General features: G+C 31.9%; 1 protein-coding gene and 1 pseudogene across 1 annotated transcript; both read right to left on the bottom strand.

Annotated features, from left to right (window-relative positions):
* Positions 1-9,018: 9,018 nt before the first annotated feature.
* On the bottom strand, positions 9,019-10,192 carry LOC125828914 (dirigent protein 7-like; annotated as a pseudogene).
* A 74-nt stretch (positions 10,193-10,266) lies between these two features.
* LOC125828913 (uncharacterized) lies at positions 10,267-11,216 on the bottom strand. The gene is made up of 3 exons (XM_049508222.1): positions 11,068-11,216; positions 10,644-10,872; positions 10,267-10,581 (listed from the first exon to the last, which is right to left on the bottom strand). The coding sequence occupies exons 1-3, from the start codon at positions 11,214-11,216 to the stop codon at positions 10,267-10,269; spliced, it is 693 nt and encodes a 230-aa protein (XP_049364179.1).
* Between the last annotated feature and the right edge of the window lie 8,556 nt (positions 11,217-19,772).

Here is a 19,772-nt window from a genome sequence, read left to right as displayed (position 1 = left end):
TGACTTTGTGTATAACCTAAAATAAAAAATGCCTCAGTCAACTTAGCATTTCATTGCCTTGATGCTTGTTTAAGTCCATATAATGACTTCATAAGCTTGCAAACAAGACTCTTATCATTTTCCTAGCTGCAAAATCCCTTGGGTAGTTCCATGTAAACTTCCTCAAACAGATCACCTTGGAGGAATGCATTGAACACATCCATCTGATAGATTTTCCAGTTTTCAGCAGCAGCTAAGGCTATAATTGACCTCACAGTTACCATTTTCACCACAGGAAAAAATTTCTCTTGGTAGTCAATCCCCTCAGTTTGGCGGTACCCTTTTGCCACCAATCTAGCTTTAAACCTGTCAACCATCAGTTTTATACTTGATTTTGAACACCCATTTACAACCTATAGCAACCTTTCCTGTTGGTAAATGAACTATTTTCCAGGTTCCATTTTCCTCTAATGCTTGAATCTTCTGTTGCATAGCATGTACTCATCTTTGGATCTTTTATTGCCTCTTCATAGTTTCTAGGCTCACAATCAATAGAAAACTTTGACAAATACACACTGTATTTAGAAGATACATTATCATAAGACACATAGTTGCTTTGAGAGTAAGGATGATGATGAGATTCTGGAACAACATAGTTTTTCATCCAAATTGGAGGATGGGAAATCCTAGATGATTGCCTGGAGGGTTGTCCTGTTACTTCTGCCTGGACTGTTACTTCATTATCTTCATGTTCTTCACTAACAGGGAGCTCATTAGTTCCATTTGTTTAAGGTAATCTACTGACATCATCATCATTTTCATGCAGGACAATACTATTATCAGCATTATGCATTGGCATATCCATATCCTCAGCAGGGTTAACAGCAGCATCTCCTGGGAATAATGTCTGTTGTGTTTTGATCTTCTGGAGAAAAGGGAACACATCTTCCCTGAATACAACATCTTTGCTCACCATAAATTTGTGTTGAGAAGTACTGTACAGAAGGTAACCCTTTTGAGTTATTGAGTATCCCATCAGAACACATGCTTCAGCTTTTGGTGAAAACTTATCAAGCTTCACTATTCTAGTAGCATAACACAAACACCCTATGGTTCTAAGATGATCAATCTTTGCCTTGTGACCATGAAACTTCTCATAAGGTGTTTGTCCTTTTAATACTTCAGTTGGAAGTCTATTTATAAGATAAACAACAGTTAATACACATTCCCCCCAAAATTTGATAGGAATATCACCTTGAAACCTGAGTGCCCTTGCCACCTCAAGTATGTGCCTATGTTTCCTCTCCACAACTCCATTTTGTTATGGAGTATGGGGACAACTACTCTCATGAATAATACCGAGAGATATAAGCAAAACATTAACTTCCCTATTAAAAAACTTTGTACCATTGTCTGATCGTATTTTCTTGACACTTCTATTGAACTGATTTTGAACTAAAATAAGGAAAGATTTCAACATAGGGAACACATCACTTTTCATTCTCAGCAAATACAACCAGGTCATTCTGGAATTATCATCAACTATAGGTCAAAAAGAATCTACAACCATTATGAGTAGCAGTCCTATATGGACCCCAAATATCTAAATGAAGTAAATAAAAAACTGTAGCAGCTCTAGTCATGCTTGTCTGAAATGGTAATCTAGTTTGTTGCAAAAGGACAAATTGTACACTTATTACATGCACTAAAGTCAACAGTATCTCCATATATATGTTTTAACACCTTTGGAGAAGGATGTCCTAGTTTGTTGTGCCAAGTCAGGTTGTGTGAAATTGAATGTTGTATCATGGATACCATCCCATTACTCCTGCCTTTTTCGCATTTTCTCTAAGCAGAAAGGTAGTACAGTCCATCAATCTCCTTACCAATCCCCTTCACCTTCCCATTGGAGAGGTCCTGGATGATAAAGAACTCAAGGAAAAAATTAACTGGGCATCTCAACTGTTTTGTTAACTGTGAGATTAAAAGTAAATCATACTTGAATGTAGGCACAACTAAGACATTCTTCAGCACACCATCATTAACAACTTTGCATTGACCAATATGTATTACTGAAGTATGTTCACTATTAGGTAACTACACATTTTTTCCTACACAACTGTATGCAAAACTCAACCTAGAGAGTTTAGATGTGATATGACATGTGGCTCCCGAATCTACTATCCACCTCTGTTCTTTTTTTGCTTCATCAATTGTTACATTATTACATATAAAGCATTAGGTGTAGAGGATATACCTGTCATATTAACCATGCCAATTGAACCTCCTGAGCTTGAAGTTGGTTCCTCCGTATCCATCATGTGCCTGAACTGATGATACAAATTTTGCTCCTGGAGCCTAAGTGCAAAAACATCAGCTGGATCTGTCTCATAACTTGCCTTACGTCTTTTATCAGTCACATTGTTTGCCATTTCTGGTTGATTGCCTTGACTAGCTATTGGTCCTGATTTCTTCTTGAATTTCCAATAAGGAGGGTATCCAATTAATCTAAAACAGTTCTCCTTAATGTGACCTTGAATCTTACAATAGTCACATATTTTATCCCAATTTTTTTCTTCACCAGCGATTTCCTTTGATGATCGCTTCTTCTAGCATGCCCCCTACACTATGTGTGCTTGCTGTCATCCTTTGCCCTTCATCAGCCATGATCATGGCATATGCCTTTCCAACACTAGGCAGTGGGTTCATTATTAAGATCTGACTACGAGCATGACCAAAGACCTCATTCAACCCCATCAGAAAAGCAAATAACCTCAAACATGCTAGATGATCCACATAAGTTCTAGACTTATCGCACTTACATGAAGGTGGGGGAACTAGAGCATCAAACTCGTCCCATAGCAGTCTTAATTTCGAGAAATAAGCAGAGACAGTCGAATTACCTTGGTGAATTGTGCATATCTCCATATGCAATTGATAGTCTCTTGATCCAACAACCTTATCAAATCTCTTCTTAAGGTCTGCCCACACCATAGCAGCATCAGTAGCATAAACTATACCACTGAGTAATTTCTTCGATATGGTGTTCATGATCTATGCCAACACAAAAGCATTACATTTTTCCCACTGTTCTTCCAATTCTCCTTGATAATCACTCCTCTTTCATGTTCCTAACACAAACCCCAGCTTACTCTTGGCTCGAAGGTTAATCAATATGGATCTGCTATATATAGAGTAATTCTCTGTCCCTGTGAGTTGCATGGTGGTAAGAACACTATCAGGAGTGTCTGTATTGTGAATATAAAGTGGATGGTTTCGCTTTCGATCGATCTCTTCAAAAGTTTCAATCGTCCCTGTTCGCACAGTCGTTTTAACACCATTGGAGACACTTGTAGCACCCGTAGCATCATCCATCTTGTTTCTGCTTCAGTGATTAACAATTGAACAATGAATCGATAATTGAATCGAGTCTCGATTCAATGCTCTGATACCATATTGAATCTTAAAGAGAGAAGTGTGAGAAAGAAAAAGAAGATTTTATTACTCCAAAACTGAACTTTATCAATTACAATGCAAGTATTTATATAAGACATTCTATACATGTGCCTCACTTTCATCTAACTAACTCTTCTAACTAATCCTTTAACAGACTAATTAATTAAACTCCTAATCTGTTAATTAACAGAATTGATTCAATTATCTAACCAATTCCAATATCCAACTCTATTTCTGTCCTTTATTCTGTTAAAAAAATAAGTTAGTGAATCTTACTAAATGTTGTATTGATGAGAGTATCTTAAATTGAAGTATGTAATATGAGATTTAACTAAAGAACAAAAGAAAATCTCTAATGGATTCTCTGTTAGAAAGGAAAAGATCAAAGAAGATGGTCTATTGGGGTTTTGGTTATAATTTTGGTGTGGGTCTAAAATTATTCGGGTGGATTTTTTATTATTCGGATTAATTTTTTAATTGGAAATAAAAATTAAATAATTTTTGGATAGGTTGTTAAGATCGTGACATGTGTCCCTTCGTTAGTCCAAAGGGTATACACGCTCCAAAAATTAGACGGTAGGGACATCAGAGTTCTAAAAGTATAACAAAGAGTATTTAGATACCGTTTATGATAGTTTGGGGGTATATTTGTCATTTTTCCCTTAATTAATTAGCATATCTCATAAGTTTGGTTATGTTTTATTCAAGAATTTAATTTTTATTTATATATAATAAATTTTTTATTTTATTTTATATTTATATATTATTATTTTATATTTTATATATTATTTTACGTTTTATTTTACAGAATTAGAAACAAAGGTAACAATAATATTTTTGTAGGATAAAAAATGAAGGACTTTAGTTATTTTCGTGGTGAATTTTTCGTATATAGTGATTTAATTTGCGGAATGGTTTTTAAATTTATTTTGCTTAATATATTTATTTATATTTAAATCTTCATGTTAATATATATTAATATTTAATTTATTTATTTATGTATGTAAATATAATATTGATTGAAAATTTGAATATGTACATTTTATTTTAATTAAAATATGATTAAAAAATTTGTAATAGATATTTAAAATAGTTTCTCTCTATAAAATAATCATAATATTAAAAGTACATTGATACTTGCCTTTTTCGCAATTTTACTCTCCAAAACACTTTTTACAAAAGATTAGTCAAACACAATTTGTTTATAAAAAACATTTTTCAAATGAATTAGCCAAACACAAATTATTAATTTTTTCAACGGAAAAGGGCCAAAAATACCCTTGGACTATTTGAAAAGGTTTAAAAATACCCCTCATCCACCTATTGGGCTAAAAATATCCTCAATCCACCTTTTTAGTCTATTTCTACCCTTAAAACTAACATCCTTTTTGAAATTTTTTTTATTGTTATTATTATTTATTACATGTCATTTTCTTATTAGATAAATTAAATTCTAACCCATTTAATTTTCTCCTACCCACCCATTTCAGCCCCATGACCAAACTCAATTAGTTACTCATAAAAAATAGATTGATGAATTATTTCTCCCTTAACCCTAAGCCTCTTTCTTCTTCCCTCTTTTTTTATTCAAAAATTTCAAGACTATTTCCAATCAAATATATATGTATATGAAAATATATTGGGAAAGCCATTTTGAAAAAGTGCTTCTAGAAATAAGTCATTTTTAGCAGCAATACCAAACATCTCTAAGAGTCTGTTTGACATTGCTATTGGGAGGTCAAAAACACTTATTTTTACAAAAAGAAAAACACTTTTTTTGAAAAAATTAAAGGTGTTTGGCTAACATGTAAAACTTCTTTAATTGGAGGCAGAAGCAATTTTTCCATTGTTGGAAGAATCTAATAATTTCTGCTTCTTAAGAAAAGCAGAAGCAGAAAATTATTTTTTTCAAGACCAAAAACCATCCTTGCCATATATACATATTTATAAATAGGGAGAAAGGACGGATTTATCCCCGCACTTTAATAAATGGTACGTCTATACCCTCTGTTATACTTTGCATCCACATAAGTCCCTGCCGTCCAATTAAATGTACACATGCCCCTCTCACTAACGGACCCCTCATTTTTACACGTGTCTTAATCCTAATGAACTACCCGTTTGACCTTTTTTTTTTAACCCATAAACCAACTATCCGCCCCATAACCCAATATTCACCCAATTTCCTCTAAGATATATCCTAATTAAAAGACCCAAATCTAAAGGTCCCGTTCCTATCACCCAATATCAGGCTTAATCATATCACTCAACATCTCATCATACACACATTTCATATCATCAATCATAACAAACCTCGATAAGCACATCAACAACTTGTTATAACCCCACACATCAACTTTAAACCTGCACCTCATCTCCTGAACAAAACTCATCACGAAAACAACATCATCCCGAGTTTCGCAAGATTTAATCATGGAAAGTCGGGTTCTTTCAGCAACCCAAAAGAGGTTATTGGAAATCAAAATGCATAAAAGGGGTGCGTAAGATTGAGGATTGAGTTTGAATAAAGGGGTATTTTGATAAATAATCGAAGAAGGAGATTACAATGTGGAGGTTGAGATTTGGGTTTTGCGAAAGGAAAGAAGAGAAATGAGAAGGGGATAAAGAAGGAATAAGGGTGTTGAGAGAAGGGTGTTTTCGCCAATTTGGGTTCGAAAGGATGGAGAGGAGGTGTTGGTTAATGGAGGAAGAAGAAGAAGAAGAAGAAGAAGTGATGGATTTGATGAAGAAGAGGGAACTTGAGTGAGCTGAACGCAATGCCGTTGATAGTTGCATCATTGTATGATCGGGAAATTCAGCGGCAGAGATGAAGAGAACTCCATGTAACAGTAAGGAAGAGAGGAGAAAATTTAGTTAAGTGTTACAGATCCATTGGAGCTGAGAAATGGAGCTCTGCTGGCTGAGTTGAAGAAGACGACAATAGGTGTTTTTTTAAAAATTTATTTTTTGTGTATTATTTTGTGTGATAGGAACGGGACCTTTAGATTTGGGTCTTTTAATTAGGATATATCTTAGAGGAAATTGGGTGGATATTGGGTTATGGGGCGGATAGTTGGTTTATGGGTTAAAAAAAAAGGTCAAACGGGTAGTTCATTAGGATTAAGACACGTGTAAAAATTGAGGAGTCCGTTAGTGAGAGGGGCATGTGTGTACCTATAATTGGACGGCAGGGGCTTATGTGGACGCAAAGTATTACAGAGGGTATAGACGTACCATTTATTAAAGTTCGGGGGTAAATCCATCCTTTTTCCCTTATAAATATATCCCTTATATTTATTTATTTTTGTGGGGAATTTTCATATGCAGTGAAATAATTTGTGAATGGTTTTTAAATTTATTTTTCTTGATATTTTAAATTATATTTAAATTATTATGTCAATATTATATTGATTGAATTTATTTTTATTTATATATGTATAATATGATTGAAAATTTGAATATGTAGTATTAGTTTAATAGAAATAAAAATTAACTCCAAATTTTATAATAGATATTTAAAATAATTTTCTCTATATAAAATAATCTTAATATTAAAAGTGAATTGAGTGCTCTTGTGCCGCTGGTACAAGGCAGAGGAACCACCCACAATACTAGATTTCGAATCTAGCTAGAGCGTTATTTCATTACTTTTATTTGGAGTTTAGCTTAGTTAGAGATCATATTTGATGCACCCGAAATCTTCAAATTTTAGGTTCGGTTGGCTATCCGGTAAATTTTTTGGTAATGATGGTTATATTTTTATTATAGTTTCAATTATAATCGTTTTCGCCAAGTTACTCAACTTTTAAAATTACGTTGATAAGGTACGTAATTCTACTATTATATATCTCTACTCTTTTTGATGAAAAGAAACTTGGTTACAAGCCCAAAACTTCTCATAAAACCTTTATGAAAAGAATTGGAAAAATTAATAATCTTATTAAGCCAAAAATTAATTAAGACAAAACAAGGATATTTTTGTTGCTGTCATTTCTCAAGTAAATATTGTTGCCTATGTGAATGATTGGGTGATAGATTTTGGTGCTACTAGACATATTTGTGCTAATAAAATAAATTTTGTATCTTACACTCAAGTCAATAAAGGAGAAGAACGTGTATATCTTGGTGATTCAAGAACCAGTCAAGTTCTTGAAAAATATAAAGTTCCTCTCAAACTCACGTCTGGAAAAACTTTAATCTTAACTGAAGTATTACATGCTTCTAATAGTCGAGTCAATTTGATCTCTGTTGGTTTATTAAGAAAAGGTGAAAGTGAAGGTTTTATTTGAGTTTATTAAATGTTATTTTAACAAAAAATAATATTTTTGTAGGTAAAGGATGTTGTAACCGTTGTTTGTACTAAATGGTATACATGAAAATATTAGTACTTCTGCTTATTTAATTGATTCTTTTGATTTATGGCATGCTAGACTTGGATCGGACATGTTAGTTTATCTTATATTAAGAAAATGCATTCTAAAGGTCTTATTGGTAATGTTAATTTTTCAAGTATCGATAAGTGTGAGATTTGTGCTAAAGCTAAACAGTTTTAAAAAATCTTATACTAATGTGTTCAGAGAAACCAATTTATTGGACTTGGTGCATACTGATTTGGGAGAGACTTGAAACAAACTATGGCTATATGAGGAAAAAAATATTATGTCACATTTATTGATGACTTTTCTAAATCTACGAGAGTGTATTTGTTGAGAAGTAAAGATGAGACTTTTGAAATGTTTTTATCATATAAATTAGAATTAGAAATTAAATCAATTGAACAGAAAGATCAAAAGAGTAAGTTCTAATAGAGGTGACGAATATATTTTGCTTAATGATTTTTGTGGGAAAAAAAAAGAATTATCCATGAATTAGTCCTCCATACTCACCCGAATTGGATGAAAAAAGAAAAAATAGGGACTTAAAAAGAAATGATGAATTGTATGCTTGTTAGTTCATGTGTATGTGATAATCTTTGGGGTAAAGCTGCTATATATCTGCTTGTCATTTACAGAATAGAATTTCTTACTAGAAAATTAAAAAACCCTCCTATGAATTATGGAATGGTTATCCCCTAATTTAAAATACTTGAAAGTATTAATTGCCTCCATGCTTTTAATATGCCAGCTTTCACTTTCAGATAATTTTGACATTTTTTTGTTTTATCGACCTTTTGTTTTCATTATAACTATCCGTACATAGCTTATTATAGGTTTTTAATTAATTGTATATATATATATATTATAATATATACTTCAGTTCATATTGACATTATCCTTTAAAAATATTTGACCTGATATAATGTATTTTCAAAATTCAATCAATTCTTTTAGTATAAAATTAAAAGCTTAGCACTTGAATAGAATATGAAGAAAGAACTTGAACCCATCTCCGACACCTAAAACAAAAGGAGTTTTGTTTTGATATTATATAAGGGAAATTAGATCAATAGCAAATTCATGACTTCAACATCAGCGCCAACTAACTTCCTTTTGTAGCCATAATGATTATTTAGTAATTGAGAAGTCAATGTGCTATTCAATATCATCAAATGAACACCAACAAGCAAAGCTTCATATAATAAAATTAATGTGAGTAATGAAGGACCATAACATTATACTCAACAACAGCATCCCCACTGGTCGTATTGAACCAATAAGTCTTCGCGTTGGCGATTCCCTTAGCCAACCGAAGAACTCCAACGATTGGCATCTCACGGCCGGTACTTTTGAAATGCATTCCGGCCAAGAACACTCAACGTGCTCCCATTATACTTTCCAGTTGTGAAAACAAAATTTAGGGTCATGAGAAGGGCACCCTTATTTTGATCAGCTGAACCATAAATCCCTTGGGCTCGAGTTAGGCTCTGGTCCAACTGTCAGTGGGTCGTCTATCATTGTAACAGACCCAAAGAAAGTTGGGGATTTGGCAGTCATGTTAATTGGGTTGGGCTATTTGAACTGCAGTTGGATTTTTCCCACTAACTATGTCGTGAAAATAGAAACGAAATTTAGTTACCTTTACCTTTGCATGAGGAAGCTTCTTCAACCATTTTTCCACTGCGTTGGGACCTAATTCAACACCTTGAGCCATAACAACTATGAAGCAAAGCAATACAACTAGACTTGTTTTTTTTCCATCTCTTAATTTCTTGAGAAAGAATGCATTAATCGTATACAAAGATATGAATATTTATATGGAGTGTGTGAGTGGAGGCAGAGGCGAATCCAGGATTTCAAGAAAATGGGTGCACCATTGCTTTAAAGATAAGATCAAAAAAAATTATAATAACAATACTAAGCGAGCAATACATAAAAATTACATTACCACAAAAAATATCATCAGTTTCCAATTGTACTCGACGAGACTTCATATTTTGAAAACGATCTATAATAGCATCATTACTTACATTTTCAAATATCTTCCACTCTATCTTACAAACTAAACAACCATTCAAAAACTCTTTACCAATGCTATTACGCAAATCATTTTTGATGAGCTTCATTGAGGAGAATGCTCTTTCCACACTTGTCGTAGCAATAGGCAATATCAAAGCCAACTTTACAAGCAAATAAACAAGAAACCAAGTTTGATCCAATTTTGTTTGTGCCATCATCGTAGCAAGATCTTTAATTCCCTTCAAGTTGAGAAACTTGCTATCACACTCTCGAGCATAGACAATGAAACTATCAAGCTGATAAATGAGATCTAGAAGTTCATTATCACCAAAGTCGCTTTTATAATATTTAGCCAACTTCATTATTCTGCTCTTACTAAAATTAGCAAATGAATCAACCAGATTCAAACTGGCCATACCAAGGAGTAAGTCACTAGTCACACATCAAAATGATTAGTGAGCTCCTGAAGTTGCAAATCAATAACTGCATAAAACACTTCCACACGAAAGTGATGTAAATATGAAATTTCAGACTTCTTACGCTTCGATCTTGGATAGTCTTCACTCATTACGGGAACCAAAATATCATGTTTAGCACAAAATGAAGAAACCTCATCCATCAAAGACTCCAAACCACTCTCTCTCATTGTTTCTAATCTTCTCTTTGAAAGATTAAGCAATCCCATAGTATTGACAATATCTTGATCTTTCTTTTGTATAGCTTTGTTCAATTCATTTGTAAGAAGCAACATCTTGAACATCAAATGCAATACAAAGATAAATTCAAATTCTTGAATTTTATCTAAAAGGTTACTGCAAGTTTATCAAGATCATGTGGAGAATTTTCTTTCATATCTTTAGGCACATTAGCAATTGAAGAATATATAATCATGAAATTTTCCAAGGTCTTGAAATGGGATCCCCAACGAGTATTACCCGGTCGTTGGAGGCCACGTTCTTGATTTAATCCTTGTCCGGTAAGAATTTCTCCAGATTTAAGCAATTCTTCCAACTTCTCAACTTGGTGTTGTCGAAGTAAGTCCCTGCGTTTAAAAGATGTCCCAATAGTATTCAAAACATTAAATTTTTCACATCCGAATGTTTTTTAGAAAGAGCCACAAGTGTCAATTGCAATTGGTGAGCAAAGCAATGAATATAATATGCAGACGGAACATCTTGCAAAATCAAAGACTTTAAGCCATTTTTTTCTCCTTGCATATTACTATCTCCATCATAACCTTGTCCACGGAGTCTTGATAGGCATAACGAGTGATCCAAAAGTAAAGAGTAAATTACTTTTTGCAATGATATCACCCACATGAACAATACCCAAAAAGCGTTCTATCAACTCTCCGTTTTTGTTAACATATAGTAAAACTAATGCCATTTGCCCTTTATGTGAAATGTCCTTTGACTCATCAACTAGTATTCCAAAAATAATCACCATCCAAGTCTTTGATGATAGCTTTAATTGTTTCTTTAGTACAAGCATCCACAATATCTTTTTGAATTGTTGAACAAATCATCATATCATTTTTTGGTGCATGTTGTAATATCACCTTTTCCACATCCGGACGATTAATCCCATGAAATTTCAAAAGTTCAAGAAAAAGACCTTTGTAATCGGAATCTTCACTCTCATCATGACCATGAAATGACAATCCATTTCTTAGGAGAAACCTTACCACATCGATTGAGGTATTTAAACGAATTCGATAATCACTTTTTGTTTTTTCACTTTGCTTGTGAAGAGAAGATTGAATTGATTGACGTTGATTCGCAAAATCAAGCATCATATTCATACATTTGTTATGAATAATATTCACCTCACCAACATGCAATCGAATTCTTTCCGGACCATGGTTTCAATTCTTAAAACCATCTTGTGTAAATGATTTTCCCGCATTGCTATGACTTTCAAATTCATTCTTGAAGAGATAACAACACAAACAAAATATAGCATCATCATTATGCTATATTCCAACCAAGAAGAATTTGGAGCATTAAACCACTAAGAATTAAATTGTCGATTCCTAGTCCCAAATGTTGTTTTAGGATATACACGAAGTTTTGGTTGATAAGGCCCCATCAAAATATAATGTCTCCTCACAACATCTCGAATATTAAAATCATATACAAAGATAGGTTTTCTTTCTCCGGGATCCCGTTTGAGAGATCCAACCCCAAGAATACAATCAACATTTGAAGAAGAAGGTGTAATTGTCTCTCTTTGAGCTTCTGGAGCTACATGTGAACTAACAGATGGACCGCTACTAAAACGTGGTTGTTTAATAAAAAATTTATGCATTTAAATATTCAAGGATAAATGTTCCTACAAATTCAAATAACTATTCAACTTAGTCACAAATTTAACTAGCAAATTTAAAATAAAATAAGAGAATCACATATCTTTCACAATAAAAAATAAGGGAATCACACCCTTGCAAATTCAAATAATATAGAGGAATCACAATCCTTGCAAATCTAACTAAAATAGAGGAATCACACCCCTTTCATATTTAACAATAAGAAACCACACATTCATAATAAAAAGAGGACTTATACCTCTTTTGCATTTGAAATCACATATTCATGAAAGAAGAGGAATCACACCTCTTTCACCTTAAAAAAATAAGGGAATCACACCCCTTTCACATTAAAAAAATAAAGTGAATCACACCCCTTTCACATTAAAAATAAAATAAAATCACACCTTTCAAAATTGATAATATAATATAAAACACATTCCTTACAAGTTATATCCACAAATTATGTAAGTTTGAGATAATCAATTCTTTAGCTATTGATGATTTCATATTATAAGTAATGACAAGATTTTTTTATATGAAAACCCTAAAATTAAAGCAATATATATTTTTATTTTTTTATTTTGTTAGTTTGTTTATTAAAAAGAGAAATCATAAACGAAAATTACCTTAAACTTTGACGATGATGATTTCTCTATATTATTAACTTGAAGTTGGAGACTTGAAGCTTGGAAAATAAAACACAAATTTGAAGAGAGAAGAAATATATTGTTGAAACTTGGAACTTGAAAAGTGGGTGGGGGAAAGAAACTTTTGAAGTCTTTTAACTTTTAGAACTTCCAAAACTTAGTTTTTTCCTTTTTTTTTTAATGAAAAACGTGTTTTAAAGTTAATAAAAATAAGTTGAAGTGAATTGGGGGCTGCCTGGGATCAAACCAGCGACCTCCGTGTTGAAATCTCGCAGTAATACCAGTGAACCATCCAGTCAACTTGTGAACCGGTTCCACACATTTTAATTTAACATACTCTTCAATAATTATAGAAGTAATATAACGAGTTTAGTCGAATGACCACGGGTTCCGATGATCCAAATTTTGTACATAAATTCGCCCCCGAGTGGAGGACAAGAGTTGTAGTATTAAATTAAGATTAAATAATAAATATAATTTAATAAAAAACAATTGTTACTCTTTTCTTAAAATAAGTAGTTTTGTTAGGTGATACGGTCCACACTCGCTAGAGTTTAGAGTTAGATTGTACCAGCAACACAAGGATACTCATACATGAACTGTTAATTACTCCCTCTATTCCTAATTACTTGTCCACTTTTAAATTGGCACACCTATTAAGAAAATAATTAATGACATAGTGAGTTTATCATTTTATCCCTATTAATTATGAAGTGGATGAAAAGTTCTACATTTTTCAAAATAATTAATCATTTAATTGAGGATATAATAGGTAAAAAGAATTTGTCCTTTCTTGATTTGTCAAAATTGACAAGTAATTAGGAACAACTATAAAAGGAAAAGTGGACAAATAATTAGGGACAGAGGGAGTATATGTTAGATTTTGTTAGTTTCTCAAAATATATATATATATATATATGATTTTTTTCGAAATTAGATCTTATGAAATAGAATTATTTATATTTAACTTAAATCGAGTGAAATGAGGGCGTTTGCATAATAACTTTGTCTGTTTCATTTTACTTCATCTCGATATTACAATTTTTTTTTTTCTATTTTAGCAAATCAATCCTTTTAAAACCATTTTCTCTTTAATGTTATCTTTATCATTAAATATAACTATATAAAGAAGTCAAATGATTAATTTTGTAAGATAAACCCATAATGAATATTTTTCCCGTTTCAAAGAAGCGTCACTTACGAAAAAAATACTATCCAAAAATTAGTGTCACCGAGACAAACTTTTATATTTTTTCCAACTATAATCTTAATTAATAGCGTCTCCTTAGAAATTCAAGAAAAAAATTATACTTTTTTCGACTATAACCTTGATAGTGTTCAATTCTCAAGAAATATTAACTCAAATGATATACATACTTTAGTCAACTACACATTGTATTTATTGATTTATTGACGGACGTCATTTTTGCTAAAGCAACCTTATTTTGGGACGAAAACATTTTTTTCATTATGAAAAAAATGTTGAGTCAAGATGATCCAAATTAAATAAAATTGAGAAAATATTAATTAATTATTTAATTGATTAGGCATATATATCATTAAGAGATTAACTACTAATCTACTATCCATGAGTTTTAAATATTATTTTTATTTTAATTTAAATATTAACTACTATTCATGGGTTTCAAACATGATCCCAAGAAAATAAAATTGAGAAAATATTATTGTTATTTAATTTAAATATTTCTAATATGTGATTTTATTAAGAAAAATAATTAATTTTTCAAAAATAAACTTGTCTACTTCAGTGGATAGTAGTTAATCTCTATCATAATGCTATATATACACATTTCACATTCTCTAATAATTGGAAATTAAACAATGATAACATGGAAGATAATAAAACAGAATCGAAAGGACCACCAAAGAGCTAAAATATAAAACTCATTATAGTTATGAGCCTAGCTACATTCTCTTTCAATTGCTTTTTTTTCTTTATTGTTATAAAAATTATAATATAATTATAAGGGTATTTGGTGGGATGATTTAATTAGGAAAAATTATCTAACTAGATATAAATCTCTACCATATACAATTATATATTAATATTATTTCTACTTTCAAACAATTAAATATATTATTATTTTTGATATTTTATATCATATATTTTAAAAGATACAATTAAATACACAAATTCCTTAAAATTATGATAAATTAATTATCTTTACATTTAAACATCAATTAATAATTCAATTACGATTAATAATTTTCTCTCTCATCAGCCGTTTTATTCTGTCAATCCCTACTTCAACAGTACTCCGCCGACGTCTCTCCTGGAGAGGATAGGATGGTCAATTGGCCATTCCAACTTAATCTTACACGTGATTGTGAATACAAGCATTATGTTGCTCATTGGAAGCGTATCTAAGTTTAATTAATTTAGTAGAACAATATTTTTAAGGCGGTTAATATTTTGGGGATAAAACTAATAATTTGAGTCAAGTTTAAAATGTTTTTAATACTTCTCATTTATTTTTAAGGATTATACAATTTCAAGAATCTTTCTCCAAATTTATCTTAATCATACACATACATATTTTTTGTGATTTGAGATATTATGTTAACCATTCTTATATTTATTTGTTTGTGACAAAACTATAATTTTAGAGGATATTGTTCTTTGACATGCCAGAATTACTCTTTTATTTAATTATATTATATATATGCCATTCAGCTGGCTTATTCTATTAGTGATTAACTTCTCTCCACTGGCAGTAAACAAGAAAATTACATCGTCGGTTCATTTATAGAAATACTTACTTCTTTTAATTTAATTATTATAATTTTACATTTAAAGATTAATGATTTTTCAGCTTATCTTTTCTTTTTATTTTTTATTTTTTAAATCAAGTTTTACAGATCTAAGATTTTTTTTTTTTAAAAAAAAGGTTCAAATATTTTTGATACTATGACTTTGAGCATTATTTAAATAAATTGGGGTACATATACTAATATATGAATTAAAGTTTGTTTTCAATTAATTTTTGTATTTTGATTGAATGAACTAAGAAGAGAAAATATAGTGAAGCAATAGAAGCACATATCCAAAAAAAAATCATGTTGAGGAGAAGACTTAATAAGTTATGAATAATTATTTTATGAGATTAATTAGTCTAGATTTTAAAAAGAAGAAAAAGAGAGTAAAAAATTACTTGATGATTGTCTCAATTTCTTTGATAATTGTCTCAAATTGCTTCAATGGTGCTGATGGAGAACGATGTAATAATAACGAGGACAAGAAAGTGGTGAAACAATCCTTCTTATTTTTGACAACCAAATAAGAATCCTAAACGCACTCTTATAATTAATTTAGAATTTAAGTTACCATATAATACTTTTTTTGTTATTTTTTTATTTAAATAATAATAATATGTAAACATATTAAGAGAAATAAGTATTTCTAAAAATGAACTGACGGTGTAATTTTGTTGTCCTGTCAGTGGAGAGAAGTTAATCTCTATTACCAATGTCGATACCCTTGTTATGATCTGCATGATCATCATTCCCACTATGTATTAACTTTTTCTGTTTCTAGATATTTATGGATTTTCTAGAAAATTGGTTAATTTGTCTCTTAAATTAGTGAACTTCTACTTTTTAATTAAAACTACACCTCACATTCACACAATGACATACTCTTAAAAAATATTCAAAGGTGTGTTTGGTAGGTGATATTTGGCCAAAAATGCATATATTTTTCATTCCTTACTTCACAATATAATATTTTTAATTATTTTTTTGAATATTTATTAAATTAATTTATCTTATTATTGTATTTTTTTACAATGTAGAAATAAAATAATGTAAAGATAAAAATTAAAAAGATTCGAGCAAAAATGAATTCTTTAAAAAAAAAAAAAAAAGAGAAAGAAAAGGGGGACAAATGCGGGACAAACTGATTGTCCACCAATTTCGAAATCTGATTTTTATAAAAAAATTATTTTGAACTTAATTATTTTATTTGAAACTTTTCCTATATTTATTTCGGGCAATGTTATCAAACTCTTGCGATTGATCTTATATATTCTCTTCGTTTTTAATTTGTTTGTGTTACTTTTCTTTTTAGTTTGTTCAAATAGAATGTCTCTCTTTTTTTTTTTTTTTTGGCAATTCTTTAATTCTATTTTCCACATGACATGCAACTAAACATTTTTATGTATTCAATATATCTTTACTTATGGTATATGTCTTATGTTGACTAATGAATATGTTGATGATTTATGCTAGCCATCATATTTAGTACATTTTTGTACTAACACATACTCTTGCCTACATTCTTATCAAATGTAGGGTCCGACGATATTGACTTCCATCCTCGTGGCTAGGATCTTAGTAGAGTAAACAAGTGAAGATTTGGTGAGTCCTCATAGCATAGAGGATTTGATCACCTTTCCTTTATGTCTTTCATTTTATGTTGAGAACATTTGTATGAGTTGTGTCCCTAAGTTTTTCAAGTATTAGATGGTTTGAGACAATGTTAAAGACTTCCGCTTCGTTTTATGAAACTTTGATACTATTGGAAAATGTTTTAATTTCCGCACCATTTTCTATTATCTCATGTTATGATATGCTAAAGGATTTGTATGAGACTTCTCGGAGTCTTGTACGCCTTGTTACATCTAGGAGGTACCCCTGGGTCGTGAAACAATAAGTCAGCAAACCCCACCCCACCCCTCACCTCTTCAAATCCAACGGTCAATAGCAACCAATTTTGAATCAACAGCAAAAAAACACCATCAGAGTGTCTACTACCGCTGTAAGTTCCATCCCCAATTTAGAGGAACGACTGAACCTAGATAAGAATGATCTTTTTACCCTTGTTACTAACAATCCAAATATTCTTCGAGCCTTAAAAGGATCCATATCTAGCATAACTTCAGCTTCAAAGAATCACAACAAACCTATAAGACATCGTCAGATGCAAAGGAATAAAAGGGAGACAATCTTCCTAAAATCTCTTCCAATTCTGATCTGCCACCTAAAATCACAAAAATCCATAAACCAACAACCGTAGAAAATATCAACACCAACGCCACGAATGACAATATCAACACGGATGATTCGTAACAGTAATTTGAAAGAAACAACTGAAGCTTAGACTAACCAATCTGATAAGATTGGAAGTACTCAACCTAACCAAATCCAAACCAGTCCTCCAACCAATAATGACTCAAACCTTAGCACCACTGGAAAGGCTACCTATGAATCTGATGAACATCAAGATAGCCTGAATGTCTTTCGTGAAGAGTAACTAGATATCTCCAAGAAGAAAGAAGAATATAGTGTTGAAGAAGAAATCAATAATAGACATAGAACATATGAGATAGTAGAATATAAGACTTCTGACAGTGATAAGGAAGCCAACCAACTGATCAGTACTTTCAACTTTGTGCCACCTGATACCGAAGTTGACAATGCCTATAGTGAGATAGCTGATAACATAAAACTTTCTCTTTGAGGAGAGGCAAAACAAGTAGAGGAAAAAAGGAAGAGGCAGGCAAAATGCCAAAGCCACTGTGACAAGATCACGGTTAAAAAATTACAGTTCTACCTAAAAAATTATGATTCAGTCAATTATATAAAATGTGAAAGGCATTACCTCTCAGGGTGCCTTTGATAGACTCAAGCAACTTAAAGAAAACATAATATTGTCTTTATGTCTCTAATGGAACCATTTTGCAGAAGATCCAAAATTAACAGATTTAAAAGGTTGATGGGCTATCATTATGCTCATTCCAATTGTGATAACAAATTTTAATTTTTTTGTGATCAACAATATGATTGCACAATTATTCAAGACACTGAAAACAAGTTACCTGCAACATCAATAGCTTGGGGGATAATATTATCATCACTGCAGTCTATGCAAAATGTAAAAATCAGTTGAGAGAAGCTCTAAGGGATTATCTTAGGCACATGGCCAATAACATCAATATTTCTTGGCTGATTGACTCATCTACCCAGGTCATTCACTCATTCATGTCTCATTTGGATCCCAAAAACTAGCAACCCTCAAAGATTCACTGAGATGAGATCTATAAGTCTCAATAATTTCAGCTGTAAGATCATCTCTAAATTGCTTATGTAACATCCGGTAATTTGAAATATCTATGAAGAGGCTTAAAAATTGGAAATAGTCATTTTTGGAAAAATTTAAAAATCTGGAAATTTGGCTAGGTGTGGAAATCAGTGAGTTTTTGGCCAACTTTGAGCCGTCGTAACTCCTATCTCAGGATGAGTTAGGAGTAGTTCCAGTTATGGTTGTGAAGCTTGTGGAATGATCTTTCCAACTCCACAGAGTTTTCTCGATTCCGAGTTCGTATGAGCGAGTTATGACCATCGAAAGTTGGGCAGTTGGCAGGGAATCTGTCCGGAAATTTTAAGGGCATTTTGGTCTTTTCCCTAGCCATTTCTTTTGGGATTATATTGTGTGTTAGGCTGATTTTGGATCATTTTTATCCCATTTTAAAAGAGAAAGAGTTAGGGTTCTTGAGAGAAGAAGAAGAGAAGAAGAGGAGGAAGAGAAGATCAAGCAAGGAGTTTCCGTCAAGATCGTCATGGATATTATCGGGGGTGATCCCTATCAAGGTATGTGAGTTCTTAGTGTGGGTTGATCCTTTCCCCCACACATCAAACTCATTTTCATTATTGAGAAAATATTGGATTGTGTTGTTGAAGTTGTTGGGTTGTGTTGTTGATGTTGTTGATTGTGTTGTTGAAGTTATTGTTGGTTGTGGGACATGATTTGGTTGTGTGTTTGAGTTGAATCTCATGTATGTTGAGGGATTTTATGATCCTTAGTGTTTGGGGTTGAAACCTTTGAAGTTAGGGTGGTTTAGAGTTGAAGAAAAGAGGGAGAAAAGTCGGGTTTTCTGGGGAAGGGGCTGGCGCGTCGCGCCTGCCAGCGCGCCCCAAGAGGAGCTCTGAAACCCAGCCCTTGGGGCGGCGCTGTCACGACCTGATTTC

Source organism: Solanum verrucosum, unplaced genomic scaffold, assembly GCF_900185275.1.
Source record: "Solanum verrucosum unplaced genomic scaffold, falcon-dt-bn FXZP01000067.1, whole genome shotgun sequence".
Lineage (NCBI taxonomy): Eukaryota > Viridiplantae > Streptophyta > Magnoliopsida > Solanales > Solanaceae > Solanum > Solanum verrucosum.
This window is presented reverse-complemented; position numbering and strand designations above follow the sequence as displayed.